This window comes from Pelodiscus sinensis, chromosome 20 (assembly GCF_052426305.1).
Source record: "Pelodiscus sinensis isolate ZL-2025 chromosome 20, ASM5242630v1, whole genome shotgun sequence".
Taxonomy (NCBI): Eukaryota; Metazoa; Chordata; order Testudines; family Trionychidae; genus Pelodiscus; species Pelodiscus sinensis.
Genome location: NC_143071.1, coordinates 8,126,966 through 8,140,723, shown reverse-complemented (window position 1 = coordinate 8,140,723; position 13,758 = coordinate 8,126,966). Strand labels below are relative to the sequence as shown.

The window sequence follows — 13,758 nt, the reverse complement described above, 5'->3', positions numbered from 1 at the left end:
CTTGTTAGTCTTTAAAGTGCTACATAGTCCTGTATTTTGTCTCTTTTATAAAGGAAACTGTTAATGTATTCAATTTGACAATATTGGATTGAGATCAGTGATAAACTATTGCAAGAGACCAGTGCTAATCACACACCCCACTTCCCCAAAAAAGTCCCATCTCTTGGAGAATGTAATCATCTTTTTTGCGCTAAGTGATTTACTTCAAATGCCTTTGACTGTAGAAAATAAAGTCAGCAACGATGTTGCAGCTATAACTTTTTTTTTAAGACTAACCTGCTGAAGACAGGGTATGGTTAGCCACTGTCTATGGTCAGTAAGTCTCCAGAAGAAACTGGGTGTTCAGGATGTATGGAGAATCTTTGTTTGGCAGTCCAAATAGTAGAGCAGCCTTTTGCTTTTTCAGGTACTGCCTCAAAAGCCACTGTATTAATTCCAAGATTGGTTGATAGAGGTAATAACATAATATATTCTTGAAGACATTTGACTTAGTACCATACAACGTTTTGGTTTGGATTTGAAGCAGGAATTAACTCAGGAAATCCTATGACCTCTGCTATGCATTATATAGAACTAGATAGCTTCTTCTGGCCTTAAAATTGATGAGACTGTAAATTAATCTGAATGGCAGCACTAGAAGTAAGAATAATAATATGAAGACAAATTGTTAAACATCACTTTCTTATACTAAGAGGTTTTTTTTCCCCCAAACCAATGACTGATCATGTTAAATCAAACAAACCCTCATAAAAACACTTGATCCCTTTCATAGACCTAGTGGATAGTTAGGAAGTAGTCGATGTGATATATCTTGATTTTAGTAAGATTTTAGAGACAGACCCACATAATATTCTCTGCTGAAAAGTAGTACAGTAAAACTCCGATGGTCCGGCATCTGATTGTCCGGCACTCCTGATGGTCCGGCACCATCAGGAACTCGGAAGTGCTTCGGGCAGCCAGACCGTTGGAGCTGCTCTGCCCCGAGCTTCCCCGATTTAGCCGCTGCTGAAACTGACCAGCGGCTGAATCGGGGAAGCCGGGGGCAGAGTAGCTGGAGTGCCGCCCAGTAGGTCCCATAGCACTGCCCCTCGGGGCTGCGGGACCAACCTGGCAGCACCCCAGCTGTCCCCGATTCAGCCGCTGCTGCTACTGACCAGCGGATGACTCCAGGAAGCCTGAGGCAGAGCTTCTCTGCCCCGGCTTCCTGGAATCATCCCCTGATCAGTTTCAGCAGCAGCTGACTTGGGTACACCTGGGACAGAGCAGCTGGGGTGCTGCCGCCGGGTTGGTCCAGTAGCGCCAAGGTGTGGCGCTGCGGGGACTAACCCGGCAGCGCCAGCTGCTCTGCCCCAGGCATCCGAATTCAGCTGCTGTTGAAACTGAGTAGCGGCTGACTCCAGGAAGCCCGGAGCAGAGCAGCTCTGCCTTGGGCTTCCTGGAGTCAGCCGCTGATCAGTATCAGCAGCGGCTGACTTCGGGTAGAGCAGCTGGGGTGCTGCCGGGTTGGTCCAGTAGTGCCGCTCCTCGGCGCCGTGGGACCAACCCGGCAGCCCCCCAGCTGCTCTGCCCCAGGCGTCCTGATTCAGCCGCTGCTGAAACTGACCAGCGGCTGACTCCAGGAAGCCCGGAGCAGAGCTGCTCTGCCTCGGGCTTCCTGGAGTCAGCCCCGGATCAGTTTCAGCAGTGGCTGACTTGGGGACACCTGGGGCAGAGCAGCTGGGGGGCTGCTGGGTTGGTCCAGTAGCGCCGCTCCTCGGCGCTGTGGGACCAACTCGGCAGCACCCCAGCTGCTGTGCCCCAGGCGTCCCCAAGAGAAGCTGGGGTGCTACCGGGTTGGTCTCGCAGCGCCAAGGGTCAGCGCTACCGGACCAACCCGGCAGCACTCCAGCTGCTCTGCTGCAGGTGTCCCTGATTCAGCCGCTGCTGAAACTGACCAGCAGCGGCTGAATCAGGGACGCCTGGGGCAGAGCTGGACTATCGGAAGGGGGGGAGGCTATGAAGGGTCTGGGGTGGCATCCCTCCCACCACACCCCAGGCCCCTCATAGCCCCCCTTTCCGATAGTCCGGCATATCTGATAATCCGGCACTCCCTGGGTCCTAAAGGTGCCGGATTATCGGACATTTACTGTACTGGGGGTTATTGTGAATAACAAATTGAGTATGAGTCATTGATGTCATACAGTTGCAAATAAGGATAATATTCTGGGCTGTATTCATAGGAATGCTGCATGTAAGAGATAGGAGGTAATTGTCCCAGTCTGCAAGGCACCAATGAGGCCTCAGCTGGAGTAGTATCCAGTTCTGGGTGCCACCGGTTAGATAACACATGGTTGGATAAACAGGAGAGAGTCCAGAGGCGAACTACAAAAATGAAAAAAGTTTTAGAAAACCTGCCTTTGGGGAAAGATTTAAAAAACTGGGCATGTTTAGTCACGAGTAAAGAACAATGAGGGGGTGTGACGTAGTGGGGGTAATTGCTGGGCTGTGGTGACCCCTGCTGTCTGGAGCAAGACCCAGCAGGGAAAACCTCGCTAGGCAGAGATAAGGCCAAACTGGTTGAACCAGGGGCCAGACACCCCCCATGGAGAGGAACAAAGGAAGGTGGATGCTGCCCTGGCTGCGGGGGCAGGGCTGGAGGGGAATTTAGTTAGACTGTGGAAGAGCATGGAGGAGAGCCTAGGGGAAGGGGCTGGAGTTTAGGGGCCCAGTCTCCCCCATCTCAAGGGGGCCTGAGGCATCCTAGCCCAGTTCCTGTAACCAGATTACATCTGTGCTGCGCTGTGCTGGAGGAGCAATAAACCACCCTCAATTCCACTGGCTGGTGCAGTCTGTTTGTGCCATTTCGGGGTGCAGGAGACGGGGGACCCCCAACGCGCCGTCACACTGGTGTCAGAAGTGGGATGCACTGCACCCCGTGGATGGAGCTTCCAGCGGCAAGCGACAAGGCGCAGTAGAAGCAAGAGCCCTGGAGCCAGGCGTGCTGGAGACAGAGCGAAGCGGTTCCTGGGAATCGTGGGGCGCTGCAGCACTAGACTGGTGAGTCTGCACCGAGGGGCCCAGCGGGCAGATGGCCTACGCCCGACTCTTGAAGGCAGAGCTGGTGGGGCTGTGCAGAGAGAGGGGCTTGCCTGTGCAGAAAGCAACCAAGGCCCAGCTGATTGCTCAGCTAGAAGAGAACGACCAGCCACAGGGCCAGGATCTTGTCCCCAGGGGAAGCAGCCAGACCCCCCCTGAGAGTGTGTCAGGCTCAGAGAGGGGGAGGAGCGCTGGAACCCACAGGAAAGATGAGACAGCTTCCCCCAGGAGGCCTGCAAGCTGCAGCCCATCTAGGGCAGGGGCCAGCCAAGCAGAGCTGCGGCGGCTGGAGATCCAGCTGCGGATCAAGGAATTGGAAGTAGAGGACCGAGAGAGGGACCGCCAGGACCGAGAAAGGGATCGCCAAGATCGAGAGAGGCAGCGGCAGCATGAGCTGGCCATGGCAGAGCGGAGAACCGGCGGGGCACCGGCTGCGCCAAGTGCGGATGGGCCCCAGGGTCCCAGGACTGCCAGATGCTTGGAGAGGCCCGTGGTGGCCCAATTGAAGGACATGGGTGACATAGACGGGTTCCTCAGTGCCTTTGAGAGGGCCTGTGGACTGCAACGGGTTCCCCCAGCTGACTGGCTGCAGGAGCTCATCCCCGCACTGAGCCAGGAGGCGGCCGGAGTGCTCAGTCAGCTGGAGGACCTACAGCCCGGGGATTACAACCGAGTCAAGGAGGCCCTGCTGCACAAGTTCGGGCTGACCCCCGAGATGTACAGGAAGAAGTTCCGGGGGGTACAGAAAGGGCCACGGGAGACCTATGTGGATCTGGCCTCCCGCCTGGCGCAATACTGCCACAAGTGGGTGTCTGGAGTCGGAGCCCAGACCGCAGAGGAGCTGCTCAAGCTGGTCATGATGGAGCAGTTCTATGAAGCGTGCCCACCCAAACTGAGGTTGTGGCTCAAGGACCGGAGACCAGAGAACCCCCAGGAGGCCGGGAGACTGGTGGATGAGTTCACGGAGAGCCGGTCCGGGTGTGAACGGGAGTCCCGGAGAGAGAGGGAACCGCGCCGAGACCGGATCTCGGCTGAGCGACGGAGGGAGTCAACTACGGGGCGAGACCAAGGAACAGGTCGACTGCGCCCCAGAGAACCAGCCAGGGCCTGGACAGAGACAGCCCAAAGCCTAACTTGCCATCGCTGTGGGCAAAAAGGCCACAAGAGGGCTCAGTGCACCAGGTCCCAGGACCGGGGACTTTCCAGGGTTAACTGGCTGGGGCGGGAGGAAGGGCAGGCTGCCCCAGAGGCAGGGGCTGGCAGGCAAACCTCAGCTCAGAGAGAGGGGAAGGATGCTCAGTGCACCTCCCCTGGGAGGTCTGATTCTCAGGAGGCGGATTTCTCCGTGTACCGGGTGGGGGCAGGACGGCCCCTGCGGAGCGAGTGCCTCATACCCCTGGAGGTGGATGGTAGGAAGGTGACGGGCTTCTGGGACACGGGGGCGGAGGTGACTCTGGCCCGATCCGACATAGTGGCCCAGGAGCGGATACTACCCCACGCGCAGCTGACCCTGAAGGGCATAGACGGGTCCCCGTTTAAGGTGCCTGTAGCCAGGGTGCATCTGAAATGGGGGGCCAAGGAGGGCCTCAAGGAAGTGGGGGTGCACCCGCACTTGCCCACCGAGGTGCTGATGGGGAATGACCTAGAGGGGTGGCCCCATGAATCCCAGCGGGCTCTAGTCACTACCCGGAGCCAGAGCCAGCGGGGGGCCGACAACGTGGGTCCAGGGAAGGACTCCTGGCAGCGTCCTCAGGGTCCCATCCCAGTGGACACGGGGTCCAGCCAGGCTGGGACTCCGGACCTAGGCAGAGGTGGGGGACAGGTCCCGATCCCTGCCTCAGCAGCTGAATTCCAGGCTGAGGTGCAGGCAGACCCCTCCTTGCAGAGGCTGAGGGACCAGGCTGGCCTCCATGCAGCTCAGCCCCGGGGGAGAGGTGGCCAGGAGAGATTCCTGCGGGAGCGTGGGCTCCTGTTCCGTGAGTGGCTCCCCCCCAGGAAGGCGAGGGCATGGGGTGTCCAGCGGCAGCTGGTCGTCCCCCGAAAGTATCGCCTCAAGCTGCTGTATTTGGCCCACGACGTCCCCGTTGGGGGCCACCGGGGGATCCGGAGCACCCGGCTGAAGCTGCTCCAGCACTTCTATTGGCCGGGAATCTTTACAGCCGTGCAGCGGTACTGCCGGTCCTGTGACTCCTGCCAGAGGGGCGGGAAGGCCCAAGACAGGAGGAAAGCGGCTTGGGGGTCTCTACCCCAGATAGACCCTCTGGGCTTGCTGAGAGAGTTATGGGAGGGGAAGACCCCCCTGGATGGAGCTTCGGGGGTGGAAGCCGCCCTGGCTGTCCAGAGAAGGCTCGCTGGGCTCATGGCCCCAGCCCGAGAGACCCTGGCCAGAGATCAAGGCCAGTGGAAGGGTGGGTGTGACCCCCGAGGACAGGCCTGCGTCAGTTGCCCTGGAGCGGGGCGGCGAGTGGACAGAGGGAAGCCAGCTCATGTGGGGCCTCGCCACGGCCGGCCCGAGTCAAGGGGAGCACCCATGTCCCCAGGGCGGGTTCCCACGCAGAGGACCCGAACTTCCCTAGGTCACGAGCGGAGTGACCCTGCTCAGTTCGCTCTCGGAGGGGGGAGAACTGTGACGTAGTGGGGGTAATTGCTGGGCTGTGGTGACCCCTGCTGTCTGGAGCAAGACCCAGCAGGGAAAACCTCGCTAGGCAGAGATAAGGCCAAACTGGTTGAACCAGGGGCCAGACACCCCCCATGGAGAGGAACAAAGGAAGGTGGATGCTGCCCTGGCTGCGGGGGCAGGGCTGGAGGGGAATTTAGTTAGACTGTGGAAGAGCATGGAGGAGAGCCTAGGGGAAGGGGCTGGAGTTTAGGGGCCCAGTCTCCCCCATCTCAAGGGGGCCTGAGGCATCCTAGCCCAGTTCCTGTAACCAGATTACATCTGTGCTGCGCTGTGCTGGAGGAGCAATAAACCACCCTCAATTCCACTGGCTGGTGCAGTCTGTTTGTGCCATTTCGGGGTGCAGGAGACGGGGGACCCCCAACGCGCCGTCACAGGGGGAATCACATGAATCTTCAAATATGTTCAGGCCTGTTATAAAGAGGACTGTGATCAGTTGTTCTCCTTGTCCACTGAAGGTAGGACAAGAAGTAACCCACAAGAAGAAAAACATCCTAATTATAAGGAGAGTTAAGTACTGGAATAGGGTCCAAAGGGAGATTGTGGATCCCAAATCTTGGAGGTTTTAAAGAACAGGTTAGACAAACAACTGTCAGGGATGTCCTATCTAAGTGTGTGTGGAGGGTGGAGGGGGGTGCACTAGATGGCTTATAGATGCCTTCCACCCTGCATTTCTTTGATTTTATAATGCAAAAGTATATCTAGATAAGGTGGTGATGGGATGTACAGACGTCATTCTAAGGAGCGGAATCCTTCCGGAGCCATTCATGATTCACTTGCAATTATTTGAAATTCCATATGTTCATGAAATGCCAGAGGTTTGGCAGGGGAAGGTGGGATGAAAGGTTAAATTGTTATTTGAGATCTAAAGCAAGGTAATTTTTTCATGCAGAAGTCAATTTGGGGGAGCTCAGGTATGTTTAGTAAAACATTTTAAACGAGGTTGTTACAATAAAACTGCTTATAGTTTTAGGTACATGAGATACTATATAGATCCACTCTAATTTCCAAGAAACACAGGCTAATATAGATGCACACATTCTCCATCTGTCTCCCTAGAAATGGTTGTTAGTTTAATTTACTTATATTCTCTGTTCATAATACATAAAGGTTAGTTTGTAACATTTTTTGCTGTGCATGGGAATTTCCCTTGGCAATGTCAGTCTTTAACAGAAATATGAATTTCCATAATAGTGAGCTTTATATTCCCACATGTGAATGGCGACACAAGTTAATAGTTATGATTGCAGATATTTATTTATTGCATGTAAAGAAATTCCCAATGGTAGTGAAGTTTAATCTAATTAAAATAATTACAAAACACTCAAGGTTTGTGGCTCAACCAGGAAGATCTATTTCCAGTTGATAGTAAAAGGTCATTTTAAAAGTATGGTTTGCTGTTCACTTTGGTAGGGAGCATTCCATTGGGACAGATATAAGAATACTTCACCTTACAGTGAGTTTTGTTTTTTAAAATTGAAACTGATATACACCTGGAGGGCTTCTTTTAGGATCAGCAGCATTTCAAAAGACTAAAAGTAACTTCAGACTCCTAAAACTGGGAGTTAACACAGAAACACATTGCTGCCGGCTGCATTTGCAGCAATATACAGTAGTCACAAACCATTCAGGAAGCAGGGATCTCTTCTGAAGCACAGGTGTCCTCATTTTTGAAAATTGTTGAAATTCCTGTTTGAAAACATCAGAGGCGAATGACAGTGGAATCTTTGCACCTGTCAGGATTATTAATTGTTCCTGGAGGGAGCAAGTACTGTTAAAAATGAACAAACATTCCCTGCTCAGCAAAGTTTTCTAAAACTTTTAAAATACATTGCTACAGTTGTTCACTGCCCGTCCGCATGGACGTTTTGTAAGCTGTCCTACCATGGTCATGCTAAATAATATAAGCATGAATTCTCTCACTCACTCTGTAAGAAACTGTAATATTGTTTTCACCATATTTCAGGTTAGGCAACTGATGTAGAGAAGTGAACTGATTTAGTGTCAGAACTGGGATTAGAACTCAGATTCTCAGGCCTATGTTAAGTCCACAAGCGACATGATCCAGTATAACTCTGAGTCCAAAAAGTTGTCTTGGCATCCTTGGCTCCTGACTGAATGGAGAAGGTACAGGATTAATGCTGTGGGTATGCACACCATGGAAACCACACTAGCAGCTAAGGTTATTTACTGGTAACCAGTTAGCTGGTAAGTATCACCCTTATCAGGTGATGCTTACCAACAGCTAGTTAACCGGCACCTGGGGCGCTGCTGCACCCTGGCAGGCCCACCACATCATGGGCCAGGGCCAAGGTCAGCAGCCAGCAGCCCTGCAAGCTGGGCGCTGCTCTGACCATGCTCCCTATCCACGGGATCCTGCTTAGTTCACAAGTTAAACATTACGTTTTTACATCCCTACTAGCAACTCTCTGTCAAGCATCCTTCTTAAATCCAGTTTGCAACCAAGGTGCCATTGTGATTTCTCTATCCAGCGCAAACCAGGTTTTAAACAGTAATGTTAGTCTCTTTGAAACAAGTACCAATTGATTTATTAAGATTTTGGACTCTACTTTGATATGGGATGTATTTTGTAGGTAAACTTTCTGCAGAAGCGAGCATCTGTCCTACAGGAAGAACTGAATGTGTACCATACCAGAAGGTAAATGAGTATCTTCTCATCAATTTGTACCACTGCCTACTTGTGTGTCTCAGCTACTGAAATTTTACAGCTCAATTAAAATGCTTCAGTATGGTTGCAGTTTAAAGAGAACCGTATTTTCAGGAAACACACTGTTACCCAGCTCTTCTAACTGCAGTGCTTAGTCAGTACTCTTAGAGCAAGATAAGAGAACTTGCAGGTGCAATACAAATCTGAGCCTTGCCTCCATGTTCATGATGAAACAGGCTCTGTGCACAGCTGCAAGTCTGTGAGGGTGCTGCCTTCTTTGAAAGCTAGAAGACGATGATGCAATTCTTAATATTATAGCTTACAGCTTCAAAGTACAGGATCTTCACAAGCTTTAGCTTGGTTTCAGACATGCACACCATCCAAAATAAATGACTGCCAGTGTTGCAACAACAATAAAAAGATTCTCCGTGCCCTTAGAGTAAATGATTCACATGGATGATTGGGGAAAAGGAAACTTCCAAGCAAGGTCATTGAAGTTTTTTGTCCTTATAGGGTTCATTGATAATTGTCTATATTGCATCCGGATTTCTGCAAAGAACAGGATGTGCACATATAAACAGCAGCTAGTGTAATCAAAACTGTGTAAGATACAAAAATTATCCTGAATATATGAATCTTAAAAGGACTTTTTGACATTTTGGATATGTGTAGCTTAGACTGATGATAAAATATGTACGTGTGGGTGTGGGTATGGGTGTTGTCTCCCTAAGATTTTTGGTTCGGTAACTAGTATTTTAGGAGACATTGTCAGATAAACATATTGATTCAGTATTTTAATATATCCCTAATCTATCTCCATTGAGAGCAATGGAATTACACAGCAATGCTTTGGTCTAAGTATTTCCACTGAGCCTGACAATCAGGCTATGTCTAGACTACATCCCTCTGTCGGCAGAGGGATGTAAATGAAGCACTTCAAAAGTGCAAATGAAGCCGGGATTTAAATATCCCGTGCTTCATTTGCATAATCACGTAATGGCGCTTTTTCGAAAAAAGCACTATTTCGAAATTGAAACCGCAGTCTAGATGTGGTTCTTTTGAAAACAGGGCGCTTTTTCGAAAGATCCTGTAAACCTCATTTTTAACCACATATTTAACCTAATTTTTTGAGGTTTACAGGAACTTTCAAAAAAGCGCCCCCTTTTCGAAAGAACCGCATCTAGACTGCGGTTTCAATATTGAAATAGCGCTTTTTCTGAAAGAGCGCCATTACAAGATTATGCAATTGAAGCACGGGATATTTAAATCCTGGCTTCATTTGCACTTTCGAAGTGCTTCATTTACATCCCTCTCTTGAAAAAGGGATGTAGTTTAGACACACCCTCAGTGTCTTCAGACAGAGAGCACTAGATGGCTAAGAGATTGCTAATGGTATGGAGACCCAGTCACTGGTTTAGATCCAGGTTACTACAGTCCAAAAGCTGAGCAACACAATTGAAGGTAGCTTGTGAGTAATTAATTTAGTACCCACCCAATAGAGGAGATAGGTAGGAAAATTAACTTGACCATTGTCTTAACATGAATATACATAAGGCTAAACTGCATTGTCAGGATGGTTTGGAGCAGCCTGTACTGCTTCAGACTGTTCTGTGATTGCGGGAGGATCAGGCTAGAATCTTTCACAAGATTCATTCATGCTCAATTCTTGTTTTGTTTCTTGTTTGGGGTAAAGTGTCATCTTCACACTGATTCATTAACAGACCCCTTTATCCTTAATTGTCATTGTTGTGTGCTGTTTGGGGATAAGATCTTCTGTGCAGGGACTGATTGTAATACGTATGTTTTCAGTGGATAGCCTGATCCACCAGGCCTGTGAGCACTTTCTAATACAACTAATAGTAAGAAATAACTAAGTAGAGCATTTTAATTTGTAGGTAACTGCTGGAACAGATGAAATTGTTGGAGTGACAAATGGACTTCTTTCAGCAGGTTTGAAGATTTGGATCTTGTAAATTAAACTGTGAGATCAGTGGCTGTCTTATTAGCACAGAAAATGTAATTAAGCTCATGAAAGCACATCCATCATTCATGCCAGTATTTTTTGAGTTGTTTTCTTTCTTGAATTATTTTTTACCATTATCTTATTACAGATTTACAACTTTGATATATTAAATGTATTTGTGTATATGCTCAATTTACTTATTGGAAAACTAAATTCCCTCTAGCGTTGGTTTTGCTATTCCTTCCTAATATCATTTTTATTCAATTTTATACATGATCAAATCATGTTTATATTATTGTTCAAGATATTTTTAAAACATACTTTACATTGTTTTCGCATTCATATATTTACATAATATTAAAAATATTCTTTTGTACTTTTTTGTTTTGACATTCTTTGTGGTCCCTGCACATTTCATTTGTTGAAACAGTCATGATGTTAATAAAGGTTTTTCAACTTTTTCACTTGAAAAATGCTGCGATGTAGTCACGGGGAGAAATCCTGTTATGACTATGGAAACTTCTCCAGTGCTGCCTGCCGTCACTGTTCTGAGTAATGGCCCACAAGGGCCAGCCATGGGCATTGCAAAGGAGCGGCAGCCACGGGACAGTGTTCATTACTATGAAAGTGCAATAGATTATATGGTGTCTTTTGAAAAGATAAAAGTCAAACAAGGGCCCCTAGTCTGCAAAAACGTATGTGCTTAACTTTAAGTATCTGAGTAGTCCCAGCAAAGTCATGGGCACTACCCAGATACTTAGACTTGGTGGGTGCCTCGGTGCTTACAGGCTCTGAGGCATTGAAGCAATGGGAATTGAAAGCACACACTCCTTGCCTTGTCAGCCTGGGTTCTTTTTTCCTGGTGTTCACACTGTTCAAAAATGGCCATCGCTTGCTGGTTTGAATCCACAACCTGGGACGTGGGGAATATAAGAAACCAGCTGCTTTTCCCCAAGTGTGCCTCTGGCAAATAGAATTGATGTGGAGACAGCAATTCACTGACAATTGTCTTGGGCAAGTTATTTATGGTGGTGATAATCCTTCTGTACTTTCCTCATCATGTTGTTATGAGTACTATAATAATGATAAAAAGCTTGGTGATGGTAAGCAAGCACAATGGTATGGGATCCATATAGAGCCCCAGCTTACCTCTCAGAGCATGATGGTATGGCATCCATACTGAGCCCCCGCTTACCTCTCAGAGCATGATGGTATGGCATCCATACTGAGCCCCAGCTTACCTCTCAGAGCACGGTGGTATGGCATCCATACTGAGCCCCAGCTTACCTCTCAGAGGATGGTGGTATGGCATCCATACTGAGCCCCAGCTTACTTTTCGGGGCGCGGAGGCATGGCATCCATGCTGAGCCCACAGCTCACAGGCTACTCTAATATCCCCCCATCTAACCTCTAGATAAATGAGGGAGGAAAGGACCATTGGGAAAGGAAACTTTCTTCCAGCTTTCAGTCCCTCTCTTCTCCACCTTTGCTTGGTGCTTTGTTAATTGTGAGACTGGTCCTGGCCTGTTCCATCCTTGGCTGGGCTCCAGGTTTTCTGTCTTCTCTGAATCAGTTAGTGGTCCCACTGCTTATGGATAAGAGTTCTTCACAGCTCTCAGATAATCAGAGAAGTGATGCAGCGGGTACCACAAAGCCCCCCTTGAGTGACTGTGCATTTTACTAGGAGCGATGTGCCAAGATATATTCATTGTTGGTAGAAAAATTTAAAATTGTTTATTCAAAAAGATGTAAGGCAACATTAATTCAACTCTTGAGAAGAAATGTCAAGAGTTCACTGAGTTGCAGGCTATGAATTGAGTGGATTAGCTTTTGAAAATTGGTTTGTGATGAGTCTGAGATAGAAGCTTCTCTTATGATGAAGCCTCTTTTCCTAAGCACAAGGGATGCGGTGTTTCTGATGATTAGCATACTGCTAATATTTCTGCACCTATCGGAGTGGTTGTAGGGCTCTTGAAATCAGTGCGGTAGCCAAACTAATGCACAAATCTCCATTGCACATGGATCCCTGGGTAGACTAACTGAATGCAGATCTGACTCTTATTGTATACTGAGGTAAGGGGTTGTTAACATCAGCGATGATCTCAACCAAACAGTTTAAGAATAAGGGCAAAAAGCAGAGCTTGGTGAATCTAAATGTTTTGAAATTGAGATGATCTTCCCCTACTGGAGAAAGTGCTTTTGAAGCAAAGGAAGACTACACCAGCCCTAGGTTCACACTATAAAAGGCATTGCTCTCATTTTTACAATGTTTCTCACTTTTTAAAAAAGTTGAGTTTTGCGCCTTCCCAGTCAGTGGTATGATCAAGAGGAATCGCACTGGTGCTGAACGAACAGGTAACAGTTGGTTTCATGTTTGTTACTCTTACTGCTGACTGGCTAGTTAAGGCCCATTATCTTAGTTTCACCTTCTTGCATAAGAATTGTCAGCTGAAAGTGGCTGATTTCACCGCACCATTGACAAGCTGTAGCAAAGTAGGCTTACAGTTTTTGGAAAAGGACATTGAAATCATTCACCAGTTGCGAGGAACTCCTTGCTCTTATCAAGGTGAAACTTTGTTTTGCTGCAGCTCACAGCCCTTGTGATACACGTAACAAATGTTTATTTTTCTTAAATTTAGAAGAAAAGGAATAGACACACACACACGCCCCCACATGCAACCCCTTTGCTTTGTTCTTCAACAGTGCTTTAATTGTTAAGATTTGTTTTATTATTCCCCAGCATAACAGATGCTCTTCAGTAAATTGCCCATACTCTATACAAACAACTTCAACATTTCATGCTGTTTCAAACTGAGAAATGGCTTTGCTCCTAAGAGAGAAGACTTATTGTTACTGGAAGAAAATATTTGTGGTCACTAATATCCTGTAGTGTTAAAAGTTACACTGATCTTTTTTGAACATATATATGCAGTCCCAATGATAAGAAGTCTTAATAGAGAATGTATCAGGAGTCTGATTTTTAAAATTATCTTAATCCAAGTCACAATTCAATGAAGGCACTAAGCATTAATGAATTTTACTACGGCTCTTTCGGACAGTAGAAAGGGAAGACAGAACATCAAATATCATATGAAAAAGTTTCAGAACACAAGGTCATTTTAATTCAGACTTTTTTTTTTTAAAGAACTGACTTTTCTCAGCTTTGATATTTTGTTCAGAAATGTCGTTTCTTTTAAACCTTGTCATTAAAGAAGGTTTGCTCTTTAAAGTACATTATCAAAGAGTACAGAAATTGCAAGTTACTGAAACTAAAATGCATGATCAGTTTTAAGTCCACCAACTAAAGCCCACTTAAAATTACATGCACTCTTGTGCTGGCATCGTCTTTGATAAAGCCAGTGAAAGATACAAAGT

General features: G+C 47.9%; 1 protein-coding gene across 7 annotated transcripts in view; it reads left to right on the top strand.

The window, feature by feature from the left end:
• CEP112 (centrosomal protein 112) overlaps window positions 1–10,759 on the top strand; it is a 359,448-nt gene extending 348,689 nt beyond the window's left edge. For 6 of the 7 annotated variants that reach the window (XM_075903958.2, XM_075903952.2, XM_075903955.2 and 3 more), the window contains 2 exons: window positions 8,347–8,411; window positions 10,316–10,759. In XM_075903958.2, the coding sequence (XP_075760073.2) occupies window positions 8,347–8,411; window positions 10,316–10,319 (69 nt within the window). In that variant the 3' untranslated portion in view covers window positions 10,320–10,759. Of the gene's footprint in view, window positions 1–8,346; window positions 8,416–10,315 lie in introns of those variants that run through there. The other variant, XM_089771972.1, reaches the window with a different exon arrangement.
• The last annotated feature ends 2,999 nt before the right edge of the window (window positions 10,760–13,758 follow it).